Here is a 14,702-nt window from a genome sequence, read left to right on the forward strand (position 1 = left end):
CCCCTAGGGTCGGCGGTCACGCTGGGCGTGACCAGCGCGCTTTTTTTCTTATCAGTACAAAAGAGACTCAAAATACTCTGTTGATTTTGATCTTACATATAAGTTTTATACATCATTCGATCCTGTTAAGTGTCTATTTTTCTGTGTATACTCACAATAAAAACAAAGTGTTGTGCTTTTTGTCAAATAAAGAAAAATAAACATGATGCGAGTTTTGCGTTCTCTCTGTCAGTGAAGTCCATTCTGAAAATGAACTGTAACTCAGCGAATACTCGTCACACAGGCACAAGAGATTTTTCTTTATGAAGCTTGAATTCTAATCAAAATTATCGTGATTATCAATATCACGGTTTTGTTAAAACGAGATGAAAGTGTTCAAAAAGAACTGATGCTCACACTGAAAACAGTTTTATATTTTAAAGTCAACAAACAACAAATAAAACAAGCAGCTCTATGCAGTTTTTTTAAGGAAGATAATATTCTGTGGCATTTCCTTCCTTATAATGACCGTCGTCAATAGCAGCGCATTATAACACAGCGCACATCCATGTATCACAACAGACACGCAATGGATGAAACATTTCATTCAAATACAACTTACCGTCTTGCGTCACCATTTTAGATTGTATTGAAAATGAAATCAGAGTTGTTTTATTGTTTACAGAGTTTGATAATATTGTTGTGATCCTCTTGTCTGGACGATTGTTTTGTATGCTGTTCAAAATGAATTTATAAATGGGTAAGATTTAAAACATTAATCTATCAATTCAATATATCCCCTTTATTATGTTGTAAAAAAAAAGCGGTGAAATAACTGTACAATGAATATACATTATTATCTCTTAAATGTCACTCTAAATAGTCTTGTTTGAACTTGTTTGTTGCTGTCTGGCTCAAAGCCACTTGCTGCGAACTTTTCTTTGTGGAAGCTTCACGTTTATTTCAAGTGAGTGAGATAAAATATTTCAACTCAAAACAACATTTTGTGCCCAATTATTTCCCAGACGTAGTTTTAGTATTGAGGTCAAAGTTAACTTGCCTTGTGTTCGCTGCAACAAGTCACACAAAATGGTCACACAAGACGACTCGGCAGATTTGAAGTGTTTCCCCAACTTTTTTTGTGCATGTTCTGCAGACAGGGTGACCATCCCCAATTAAGTTTCCAACATTGCGCGCTGCTTGACTGTTGCTGGCTGGACAGGATATACAGTGAGTTATTAAAATCGCGATAATCAAACACGTTTTAATGATAATTAAATTTTAAACGATAATACTAACAGTCAGTACATTTTATCGTGGTTTATAGTAATTCAGGTAATCGTCCCATCCCTAACTATACGATAAGTCGTCTTGGTACGCTCTGAGGAATAATACTATCGTAATAATCCTGGAAAATTTACCTCAGAAGTGCTGATAGTTTAATTTCGAGGAGCAACGGATCAAGCTGATGTGAATACCAAGTTTATTCTTTGTTTATTCTAAGTGCTTTGTTCTAATCGCGATATGGAACAGTGTTTGTAAACTGCAAAAAGACTGATTAAATATGAATTGCGTGTCTGTGTGTGAATGAATGAACAGCACAGATGCAGACGCGTTGTTTACTACAGCTGTACAGCACACATCTCAGACTCGCACCTACATTAGTAAACATGTTATTTTTACATGAACACATCCAAACTCTATTGCTATAGCCTACTGAGATGAGTAAAAATAGACAGAAATATGTTGAAATAAAATATCTTTGTATAAGCAACAAACTGCAGATTAACATTTAAATGCTAATATATCATAAACACGATATGTCACAGACTAAATATGAATGTTTAGATAAGATTTCTGCTATTTCTGCTCGTATGTTAAATATATAGTATGGGATGTTTTGTCAAAAATAAAGTAGGTACATTGAATTATCAAAGAAGTAGTTATTATAGTGTTTGTTCCAATATTTAAACTAATGAATCCTTACCTTTGAAATACGTATGATAAAATGTATACTTTTTACAAAGAAAGATTATACTTGTAATAATAATTGTATAGTTGTAATTGTAACTTTTTTTATTGTGTTTTATTAGTGACAAATTTGGGGAGAGGATACATATTCCAAAACTTTCTGAAAATACAGTATGAGAATTAACTGTACAATTACTAGAAATGATTACCTTAGATATTATACAATTTGCATGAATACAAAATTAGTGGAAAAAGACACTGGGGTAATGTGAGGAGATATATATATATTATATTTTATTTTGTCCTTGCATTCTTTTGTACCCAGTAACGCACCTTTGTGAAAGGCTCAATATGCAGCTCATTATGCAGGTCATTGTCTTCTCAGGTAGGAATCACGCCCCCACGCATATTGCCTTTCCAAACTAAAAGTGTCTTACAAAATTTAAATCAATGTATTTTTTTGTGTAAATGATTAGGCAGGATGATTTTCAGATCATTTTGCAGCAAAAACTCTAGGCGACAACATCCATTAGTCAAAAGTCTTGTGGACACATTTAGTATGTGTTTTGTGGCCTTATTTCAGAAACTTTACGTTTTAGTTTTTTCAAATAACCATGCATAAACAATATTCTCTCAAAGATAGAAACATGTACATACATGGTAGCCCTGTTTGTGCTATATAGAGTGTAATGAAAACTTTGCCATTAATATGTTTATAAGCAACTGAAAAAAGCACAAATGTCAGGGCATGTCAAAACATTCCAAGGACCCCAAAAACACCTTAGACCCCAGAGGGTTAAAGGGCGCCCCTGGCGACATCCCCGTTCCATTGTAATGTAACTAGAAATATTATCATTTATTTAAATCTGGGCCGTCGGTAAATTACATAGTGGTTTAAGCAATACTATAACCTTTTCATTGAAGCCAAAACGTTGCAGTACCAGGTACAAAAACTCCCATCGCACAGAGTCAAAAGCCTTTTGGCATCGAGGCTAATTACCAGAGATTTAGAATTACTTTTGCTTATGCTATCATCAAAAATAATGCCCGTCTCACATTACCTTGTGTCTGCCTGTTTTCCACAAATCCTGTTTGGTCGGTATCAATCAACTCAGGAATTATAATTTTCTAATCTTTTTGCAATTATCGAAGCACATAATCTATAATCAAAACCGAAATAGGTCAATATGACCCACATTCCGTCTTATCTTTTCAAGGATATTGGGATCTCTCCCCCTTTAAGAACATGGTTAAACACTATAAGAGCATAGGTTTTTCCGTAATTTTTTTACCACTCCCCCCAGTACTTTGATTTTACCCCAGTACCCCCCCACCCCCAGTACTTTATTTGTCTTTAAATTTGATATGGCCTTATCCATTTCTGCTTCTGTTATTTCTTTGTTACCAGTTTGTTTTGTGTGAGTCCTACTGATGGTAAGTCTAGAGATTCCAAAAAACGCTGCTTCTGGTTGGGAATATAATTTTTTATAATAGATTTCAAACGACCTTAATATACCTTCTGTTTTATAGCACGGTAAATTGATTTCTGGATTTCTAATTTTGAAAACTGACCTTTCAGTTTGCGGTTTACGGAGTTTCCATGCTAAATTTTTTTTTTTTTAACTCTGGGTCCATTCTCATAATAATCCTGAAAGTGCGTAGGCACCTATTGAAATCATTGGCGTTCTTATTCTTATTCTTCTTCCGTTTCTTCTTCCGCTCTGGAAGTCTATGGCAGCCCATAGAACCTCTTGCGGGGAAGTTATGAAATTTGGCACAATGTAGTAATAGTAAACCATAGTAAATTTGAAGTCTCTAACTCAATCCGTCTAGCGCCAACAACTGTCCAAAGTTTCAATCGTTTATGCTAATAACTTTTGAACCACAAGGGCTAGAAACACAATTATTTTTTCCCCTAATTCCTTAGCTCAATACGATTCAAACTCCTCCTAGGCCGTTGCTCCGATAATAACGAAAATTGAACCAGATCATCTTCAGACCATGCCAACAAAAAGTTATGGAATTCATGTTGATTTGTCAAACAGTTTTTTGAATACTGCGCAATAATTTTACGTAGCACTTGCGAAAACAGACGTAAGGCTGTATCTCCACAACGCTTTATCGTATTTAGACCTAACTTTGCCTTGTACTTCAGAACTGAAAAAGACATTAAAAATGCACACATTTTTCACAAAAAGTTAATGTGAAGAAATTGTTTTTTTTTCTGTTGTCACTTTTAAGATTTTATCTTTATAAAGAGAATAATTTGTGTCCATATTTTGTGTCTTTATTATTCTGCCAAGCTAAGGTTGGAGTCGTTTATTTACATTTATTGATTCAAACTTTATTGAGTCGTTTATTTACATTTATTGATTTAAAAGTTCAAACTTTTCGTGTCATCACAAGCATGATTTGAGGCTAAATGCTATGTTTAGGCGCAGTGCCAGCTATTGGTCCCGAGATATGAAAAATTGCATTTTTTGCTTATAACTTCCGAACGGTTTTGTCCAAAAATCATAAAAGTGGTCTCGCTAGATTCAGGGTGTCATGCCGAGTCGACTGATATCCAATTTTCTCATATCAACCATTTAAGGCTTCGGCCATTTTGAATTTTGTACCAAAATGCTGTATTTTATGAACGCATTGTTTCGAAACTCGGTATGGCTCATATGCCCTGAAGGAGCCTGGGAAGTTTCGAACCAGCAAAATACATTTTTCAAATGCTTATAACTCTGGGTGTGGTTGACTTAATTTTACTGCGGAGTCATCTCCTTATGTTCTTGAATCCTTGCCGAGTCCAACGATACCAAACATGCTATGTTTCACCGTACGGTTTGTGTAGAACTGTGATTTAGCACTTAAAAAACATTTGCCAATATCTACGAAACCGTTAGACCGATCGTGACGAAACCACCGTCAGAAGTTTGGAAACATAGGTCGTTGGCTAAATGCTAAAAATATTAATAGTAAGTGGCAAGAAAACGTAAACAAAGTCAGGTGTGGGTCATTTTGTATGTGTTTATACAGGCATGTATCAGGCATGATGCACACCTCTTAGATTTTTGATATATAATCAAATAAACTGTTAAATCATGTGTATATATTGCAATTTTTTCACTACCGCATGAGCTCATATTTATTTTAATATCAACAATCTAAAAGGTGTGCATTATGCCTTGCACCTACATGAACACTTTACAGTAGGTTTTATGCCAAATGCTATTGAAGTTAGAAACATGTATACCCAGGTCATATGTAATTTTAGAGACGGTTCCTACATGTGTGCATATCGAAAATCCAATGTCGAGCCAACTTTATACCAGTATTTCAATGGGAAACGCTTAGCATGAAACTTTGCGTGTTACGTTAATATTCTGAGTCCATCTGCTTACCTGTAGCCTATATAGTATAGCCTACATTCCCAATAAGGTGCGAGTTTGGTCTTTTATATCACTGTATTAGTCCATTAAGCTATGTTAAGTGTCCCGACGGCAGGGGAATCCTGGAGTATGACGTATTTTGGGAACCCCCAGTACTGCAGCACAGCGCCGTGATATAAACTTAAGGAAACTAAAGAACCGAGAGAAATATATGTCTACCTCAGATGTAATGTTTTAATAACATTATTATCTCGTTCAAGGTACAGAAAGATGCTTACTTGTACAAAAGTAACCGTGAAGATGTAAACACAGCTAGTGTCTCTTTATCAGCTTTTCCATACATATACTGGTCCTGATAATCATCACAAATACTTACCGCTTGCTCCATTTCTATAAATCCGTTTTTATGAATAAATGACTGTTGCTCTGGTCTTCGTAAACATGCGCTTGCAGCACCTACTGGTGAGGTCGACTAACAGCAGATTAAGATTATGAATTGATAATCTACACCTACTCCTGCAGTTCTCGGATGTGAAATGGTGAATTTTCTGTTGAATTTGGTGAATTTTCTGTTGAATTTGAACCACTGAATTTGTGGAAGCGAATTTGTAAAGCGAAATAAAATCGACCGAAATTTGCATGACGAATATTATAGGTTGTCTTTTTAAACAGAATGAACATTTTGTGAAATATGAAAGGTGACTATGGATTATTGAATTTTTAATAATGAATTTGTGTGTGAAATGTTTGAATTTAAATATTCACAGTTTAAATATACAACCATATTGAATTTTAGCCCATAAAAATGCAAGCCCTAAAAATACAATGCGCACGGTTAATGCAATGCATTTTTTTTTCAATTGCACTCAAGCTTTTGTGTTTCAAAAACATTTGGCATTATTGTACTTCCATATCAAAACCTCCCACAAAGCCTAAACCATCTAACTTTTTCCATCTCAAACGGCAAGACAACAGCACCTCATGTCCGTTAAGCTCCACTTTAGGGTTGTTTTCAATCTCCCATAAGCCTTCATTGAAGCCCTTCCTTTTGTTTGGTTTGCCATATTTGTCTTTGTTAGTCAAATAGGGGAAGATGTCTTTGGGACCCAAAAATGCTCTGAAACATTAAACAGAAAGCACATAATACACATAATACATAACTATGACATTTAATTATCCATAACTTAACTGCAGGATCTGGGGCCTTATGTATAAAACTTTACATAGATTCTATCCCAAAAGCTAGGTTGTGTGTACACAAGAGTTTTCAGATCTGTAAAACTAACATGCATATTCTCATTTGCATATTTCCATTTGCATATTCCCAGCCATGTGATGCCATGTTTAACGGTACAAGATATTAGGAAAATGAGATACAGTATATTTTTTAATGGAAACATATAGGCCTTGTTCCCTTTCGAGAGGTCTCTCCTATTGCGTAAGTAGCTTACGCTATGGGAAAACTCCTTTTCTCGAGAATATTGAAGTCTTTATGTAAAACGCATTGCAGCTGCACAGCTGACAGCAATGAACGAAGGAAGCTCGGTCATTGGCTGTGCTGCGGCAACTTGCTCGAACCAATGACGGGGCGACTCTGAATGCGCGACCAAAGAGCGCGCTTCGCGCCCGCGCGTCAGAGCCCGCCAAGATGGGCGTGGCCAAGAGCTATTTATTGGGCGCTCCGTCATGAGAGTTCTTTAGATTTAATCTCCTTCAGCGAACACCTTCTTCGCTGGATCCTCCGGATTATTGAAGCCTTCGCCGCCGTCGAAAAGCATACCAGCGGGATTGATACGAGGATGTCGGCACCTTCAGCCGCCTTCGAACGCCATCCTACTGAGCCATCCGGCGTGCCACACACGCAAGTATCTTTACATCTGTTCGCCCCGCGACACTTGTAAAAGAGCAATTTTCTGAGGCGTTGTTTCAAATGCCTTCCTGCGCGTCGTGCAGAGACCTTCTCCCGGACGGGGTTCGTCACATCATCTGCGCTCGCTGCCTGGGCCGGGACCACGCAGAAGCTGCTTTGACCAAGGGCGGATGCCCGGAATGTGATGACCTGGGTCTCTCCGCACTGCGGGCTCGCCTCGCCGCTTTCGCCGTGAGCGAGCCCATCGCCCCCACCCCTCTGTTTGAGCCGCGCACTAAGAAAAAGCGCCGCTCACAGAGGCTTCCTGAACCGGAGCTCAGTGACGTCACGCCGAGCCAGTCTCCGCGTGCTTCACCGCCGCTCTTACCTTCCCCACCGCCGGTTCAGTTCACCCAGCCGGACCCACACCCCTCTAGCAGAGCGGTGGGCCTTGTGACTTTCGGCGCGTCCGAGGACGATGGGGGAATGGATGACAGCTTGTCCATCGACGCCGCATCGGACGACTGGCCGGGCTCCACTCTCGACCCCGCCCCGTCGACGCTAGCTAGCACGAGCGGGGGCTCCACCATGGATACGGAGATTATCCGCGTCCTCTCGAAGGCCGTAGAGGACCTCGGGCTCGATTGGTCTTCTCCCGAAGAACCAACCCGAAGCCGACTGGATGAGTGGTTTCTGCAGGGGCGCCAGCAGGCCCCTCGGCAAAGGCCTTCTCCCTTCTTCCCGGAGGTTCATGACGAACTCACCAAGTCATGGAAAGCCCCCCACTCTGCGCGTCTGAAGCCTTCTTTTTCCTTGTCGCTCTCCTCTGTGGACGGCGCGAAGGAAAGAGGCTACGAGGGAACGCCGCCCCTCGAGGAGGCCGTGGCCAATCATCTCTGCCCGCCCTCCACCACCGGATGGAAAGCCAAAGCTTCCCACCCCTCGAAGCCCTGCCGCACTACTTCTGCTCTCGCCGGTCGCGCCTACGCCGCCGCCGGCCAAGCTGCATCAGCGCTTCACTCAATGGCGGTACTTCAAGTGTTCCAAGCTAAGCTTCTCCGCTCTATGGACGAGTCTGGCCCCGGACCCGAAGCCTTTAAGGACCTACGCAGCGCAACTGATATAGCTCTGCGAGCCACGAAGGCCACCGCCCAGTCTATTGGCCGCGCCATGGCTAATTTGACTGTTCTCGAGCGCCATCTGTGGCTGACTCTGACGGAGATGAAGGACGCGGATAAAGCGCCGTTTCTCGACGCGCCTATCTCCACCAGCCAGCTGTTTGGACCGGCGGTTAAAGGTTTCGCCGAACGCTTCACTGAGGCCCAGAACGCTTCACAAGCTATGCGCCATTTCCTGCCCAAGCGCTCCAGCTCGTCGCAGAGCAGACAGAGACCGCCACAGCCGCAGCGGGCTAGAACAGCTCCCACCGCCTCTCAGCCCGCGCCTCATGCTGACGCTCGACGCCGCTCGCGCTCCCACAACCGCAAGCCGCCTCCTGAGCGACGGGGTCCTCGGCCCAAGATTGTGCTGAACCCTGAGCCTCGAAAGCCGTCCTAGCCACAGGAATGAGAAGAGAGAGTGCGTGTCTCGCAAAAGCCGGACCACTCTCTCTGCAAAAGCTCAAACATTACCCAGTCCCCTTACAGGCGGCTGGAAATGTCCATACAGCAGTCAATGGGCCAGTCACAGAGCTCGCTCACCTGCAAACAAACGCCGTTTTTACGGCGACGCACAGAAAACACAAAAAGAGTCTTTTTCTGCCTGTGTCACTATGGGTTCACATGTCCACAAAGTGTGCATTCCCAGATACTGTCAAAACAGTGCCAAATTCATTCCCAGCTCAGGCTGCGCGCCCCATGAATGTAGATCACGTGCCTACGGTCATGTACGCACCACTACACACAAGCACTGTTCACACAGTTATGAATTCATCCCCAGTAAAAGCGGGAAACATTATAAAAGTGACTCGTGTGCCTACCACTGTTTATGCACCCCCACTTATAAACACTGTCCTTACAGTGTCAAACACAACCCCAGCTCAGGCTGCGAGTTTTACAGACATAGCGCGCGCTGTTGTAAGCACACACGCGCCCATTCACTCAGCTGCTCAGCGCGCGCCCGCGCCTCTGAGAGCTACGAGCTCAGGCGATTCGCTGGCCGGGTCCCTACGTCACAGCGGCCCGCCCCTAGCCTGTATTCAGCCCATATCTGTACACGCAGCGGCATGGGAAAACATTCCAGATATGCCGAAATGGGTATTGAATATAGTAAAGCACGGATACTCGCTCCAGTTCGCTCGCAGACCACCACGTTTTACGACTGTGGTTGAGACGAAAGTGAGAAAGGAGTGTTCACAGGTTCTACGCACCGAGGTGCGCAAACTAATAGAAAAGGGCGCTGTGGAAACTGTTCCCCCCTCTATGAGCGAGGCAGGTTTTAACAGCCGCTATTTTCTCGTCCCGAAAAAGGATGGTGGTCTCCGCCCCATCCTAGATCTCAGACACCTGAACAAAGCACTAATGATTCGCTCGTTCAGAATGTTAACAACCAAGCATATCCTCGCGCAAGTACGCCGAGGAGATTGGTTTCTCTCAGTGGATCTGAAAGATGCTTACTTTCACATTCCAATAGCGCCTCATCACAGGCCGTTTCTGAGATTCGCTTTCGAGGAACAGTCTTACCAGTACACAGTACTTCCGTTCGGCGTGTCCCTGGCTCCCCGTACATTCACGAAATGTATGGACGCAGCACTTTCCCCCTTGAGACGAAGGGGAGTGCGAATACTGAATTATCTCGACGATTGGCTGGTCCTAGCACAATCAGAGAGTCAGTTAATAACACACAGATCTTGGATTATCAGCCATTTAGAATGCCTGGGTCTAAGAATCAATTTTGCAAAAAGCATACTATCTCCCAGCCAGAGGATTTCTTTCCTGGGAATAGTTCTAGACTCGATGCAAATGACAGCGCGTCTCTCATCAGAGCGCGCGCTCACCATCCGGCGCCTTGCAACATCATTCAGGGCGGGCGGGCGCGCGCGCCCCCGTCAAGCGGTTTCAGAGGATGCTCGGTCTCATGGCCTCAGCATCGGCCGTACTCCAGCTAGGATTGTTGCATATGCGCCCTCTACAACGCTGGCTCAAGAGCCGCGTCCCTACTCACGCGTGGCGTTCGGGCCACTTTTTAATCAGAGCGAACCACGGCTGTATAAAAGCCCTGACGCACTGGAAAGCCGCCGACTGGTACCAGTCAGGCGTGAGTCTGGGTGTGAACACAAGGAGAAAGATGATAACGACAGATGCCTCCAAAATAGGTTGGGGGGCCCTTTACGAGGGCAGGCCTGTCTCCGGCTTTTGGTCAAACCCGGAGAAGCGCCTACACATAAACTGTCTGGAGATGAAAGCGGTCGCTTTGGCTCTCAGAGCCCTGCTTCCACATCTAAAAAACGAACACGTCCTGGTCCGAACGGACAACATGACGGTAGTGTCGTACATAAATCGCCAGGGTGACTCAGGTCGAGCTCCATGCATTCAATGGCCAGGAGACTCATTTTATGGTCCCAGCACAACTTGCGCTCGCTGAGAGCAGCGCATGTGCCAGGCGCCCTGAACCAGGGGGCAGACATGCTATCCAGAGACAAGATTCTCCCAGGAGAATGGGCTCTCAACCCGCTGACGATTCAATGGTTATGGAAAACCTTTGGCAAAGCGGAGATCGACCTCTTCGCCTCCAAGGAGAACGCGCACTGCTCTCTTTTCTTCACGAAGAGCACGGACGCGCTCGCCCAGAGCTGGCCGAGCCGCCCCTTATATGCCTTTCCGCCGATCGCGATGCTGCCACAGGTCATCAGTCGGGTCAGAGAGGAGAAAAACGCAGTGCTTCTGATAGCCCCACTCTGGAAGAACCAAACATGGTTTCCAGATCTGATGCAAATGCAATCTGCACCACGGCCGATTCCACTGAGGCCAGACCTCCTCAGTCAGGCCAGCGGGATGATATTTCATCCCCGCCCCAATCTGTGGGCCCTTCATGCATGGCCCCTCAACGGGTTCCCAGGAACCTCACGAGCGGAGCGCTAAAAACCATCGCTGAGGCGCGGGCGCCCTCCACGAGACGCTTATATGCCCAGAAATGGAAAGTGTTCAGTGACTGGTGTAATGCCAAGGGCCTGAACCCTGAGACATGCGAGATTACGAACGTACTCGCTTTTCTACAAGGGCTTCTGGAGGCGGGCCGCACCCCCTCCACGCTCAAAGTATATGCGGCGGCCATCACAGCGTCACACAACCCTGTAATGGAACGTCCATTGGGAAGAAACGACCTAATTATTCGTTTCCTAAGGGGCGCTAGGAGGATGAACCCTTCACGCCCCCCTCAGTGCCGATCTGGGACCTAGCTACTGTCCTAGACGCTCTTAAAGGGCCCCCGTTCGAACCACTCCGAACCGTGCACCTTAAACAGCTCTCGTTCAAGACTGCGCTCTTGCTGGCACTCGCCTCGGTCAAGAGAGTGGGCGACCTGCACGCGCTTTCGACAAGCGCTGCCTGCCTAGAATTCGGACCTAACGACTGCAGGGTCGTCCTTAGACCGAAACATGGGTATATTCCTAAAGTGCTCGCCTTCAGAGCACAGGTTATCTCCCTAACTGCGCTATCGTCTCCAGCAGACGAACACGACGCTAATCTACTCTGCCCCGTTAGGGCTCTCAGAGTGTATTTGGAGCGTTCTGCCCTATTCAGACAGACAGAACAAGTGTTGGTATGCTTTGGCGGCCGTACGAAAGGTTCCGCCGTTTCAAAGCAGAGAATCTCTCACTGGATAGTTGAGGCTATAGCGCTGGCTTATGAAGCTAAGGGACTTCAATGCCCCTGGGGAGTCAAAGCACACTCCACCAGGAGTGTGGCTTCTTCCTGGGCATGGTCGAGCGGGATACCGATCGAGGATATTTGTGCGGCGGCAGGCTGGGCCTCACCGTCCACATTTATCAGGTTCTACAACCTACAGGCCCCGACATTGCATTCCAATGTACTATCAAGCATGATACTAGTTGAACTACGAGTTCGTATCTAGATTATGTATGTGCTTGTGTCACACTGAGCGCCTTCTAGCCGCTCTCTATTTTTCCCACATATAAAGCTCGCCTCTGCCAGCTAGTTGGATGATAACTTTGCTTTTCAGCTCAGGCACCTGCCTCTGGCTATCATAAGGCGAAGTTCAGCACGCACGGCGTTTTGCATGGTGTTCCCATAGCGTAAGCTACTTACGCAATAGGAGAGACCTCTCGAAAGGGAACGACTCGGTTACTAACGTAACCTCGGTTCCCTGAGAGGAGGGAACGAGTATTGCGTAAGCTGCCGTGCTTGTGCTTGGTTAGTTCGCTTCAGTCGTTTTAACCTAAAGAACTCTCATGACGGGGCGCCCAATAAATAGCTCTTGGCCACGCCCATCTTGGCGGGCTCTGACGCGCGCGGGCGCGAAGCGCGCTCTTTGGTCGCGCATTCAGAGTCGCCCCGTCATTGGTTCGAGCAAGTTGCCGCAGCACAGCCAATGACCGAGCTTCCTTCGTTCATTGCTGTCAGCTGTGCAGCTGCAATGCGTTTTACATAAAGACTTCAATATTCTCGAGAAAAGGAGTTTTCCCATAACGTAAGCCACTTACGCAATACTCGTTCCCTCCTCTCAGGGAACCGAGGTTACATTAGTAACCGAGTCGTTTTTTTTGCAGTGTAAATACAATTGTCTGACTGCACATCACTGACAAAACATAAAAAAATATGCAAATCTTACAGTTTCCTTCAAATTCTATCCTTTAAATACAATTTAATTTTTCTTAATGTTGGGAAGATCACAGAAGGAGTTAAAACTAGGATACTGTCTGCCTGCACACGACGTCAACAGCACACCTCTGTGCAGCAGAGGTTGTACATTATTGTCATCAGACCTTTACAAACCGGCCAATAGATCGTTGCACCATCGAACAAATGCGCATCATTGATCATTGTTCTCGCGATAAATATTTTTAAGTTAATAATATAATAAGTTGTCCTGCAATTTAGTTTAAAGAGGAATTATCATGACCTAGCACTCTTCACTGTCATTAAAACGTAGCATGCCCAGGGTCCTACACTAAGGTTTTTCCCAAGGAGCACATGTGCTCCTAAATGAAAAAATCTAGGAGCACACAGACATTTTGGAGCGTAGTGAAAAATGTTCAAGTAACAGAGTTTAACAAACTGTATATATATATATATATATATATATATATATATATATATATATATATATACAAAACGTGTATGCTCCTCTTTCTGTTCAACTATGGTGCGAAACCATCGTTTTGATGCAGAAGTATAAATCACACTTTACAATCACTTTAGTAAAACAGAACAAGGGGAACGTGTTGCTCTCAGGAGGAGGAGAACATCGGCACACCTGTGAATCTGCATCTTTCCACTGCAGAGGCCTTTTCCACAACATGGAGAAACTAGTTTAAATTAGTGTATTAGTATTTACTAGTATTAGTCGACTAAAACTAGACTAAAAATAAAACAATTCAGATGACTAAAATATAATGGGTTTAGTTCAAATGTAATGCATTCATTTAGAATTTCTCTAAAATGCCCAAACCCATATACTCCCGGAAAAAACATCTATTAACCTGTTAATATGAACGATTTTAAAGTTTTAACATGCAATACATATACAGATTTAACTACTGTGACTTAAAAAAATATCTTAAAATAAAACCCCTTTTCCTAAAGTAGAATAGTCTTCTTTCAATGAATGATATATGCTTTCTTTATAACTATTTGCATACATCATTCTTTATTATTTCAAGCAGCAGACATATTTATTTGTATGAATTAAATATAATGAATCCTTATTAAAGATATTAACGAGCAGTGAATGCTTTTCTCTTTTTCTTTTGTTGCTTGATCAATATTAAGGACACAGACTGCATTAGGTTTATTACTCACTGTCACTTTAAGACATCGTATCATGTCCAATGACATGCGGATCCAATTGCACTGATGCACATCCGATACACTCAAAACTGTTTAAGACTTAACCGACACAGTTTACGTGAATACTCTCCAAAACGGAAATTGTGTATTTGTCCATTCAGACACGAAAGAAAGTAAATTCAGTCCTCGCGCGCTGTGTGTGTGTGTGTGTGTGTGTGTGTGTGTGTGTGTGTGTGTGTGGCTGCACGCTACGAGTCGGGTGTGTGCGCACAGAAAACTATCTGTCGTCGTCACTCTTATTCAGATCTATATGACTGCTCTACTCATTCTCCCAGACGTTTACATTTTTTTATATTTTATGAGGCATGCAGCTCATGTGAACCCGTGTGCCGCTGGTAGATCAGCACGTCCCTACTACAGGACAAATATGCGCATCTACAAACGCAGGACATCAGTTCTGACTGGATCGCTTCACAAATCGTCACTATCTAACATTTTTGTCTAGTTTTTATTCGTTGACAAAAATGTCAATAGATTTTCGTCATAGTTTTTGTCATT

General features: G+C 43.6%; 1 protein-coding gene and 1 long non-coding RNA gene across 8 annotated transcripts in view; both read right to left on the minus strand.

Annotated features, from left to right (window-relative positions):
• The window catches only part of LOC143740275 (uncharacterized), a 231,033-nt gene that overhangs the window by 148,343 nt on the left and 67,988 nt on the right, over positions 1-14,702 (minus strand). The gene's annotated exons all lie outside the window — the stretch shown is intronic.
• Positions 1-14,702, minus strand: part of psip1a (PC4 and SFRS1 interacting protein 1a) — a 125,318-nt gene that overhangs the window by 54,611 nt on the left and 56,005 nt on the right. For all 7 annotated transcript variants that reach the window (XM_077232363.1, XM_077232360.1, XM_077232357.1 and 4 more), the window contains one exon: positions 6,309-6,447. In XM_077232363.1, the coding sequence (XP_077088478.1) occupies positions 6,309-6,447 (139 nt within the window). The remainder of the gene's footprint in view (positions 1-6,308; positions 6,448-14,702) is intronic.

Source organism: Siphateles boraxobius, unplaced genomic scaffold (genome assembly GCF_051911475.1).
Source record: "Siphateles boraxobius isolate OS27281-9 unplaced genomic scaffold, OSU_SipBor_1 17, whole genome shotgun sequence".
Classification (NCBI taxonomy): domain Eukaryota; kingdom Metazoa; phylum Chordata; class Actinopteri; order Cypriniformes; family Leuciscidae; genus Siphateles; species Siphateles boraxobius.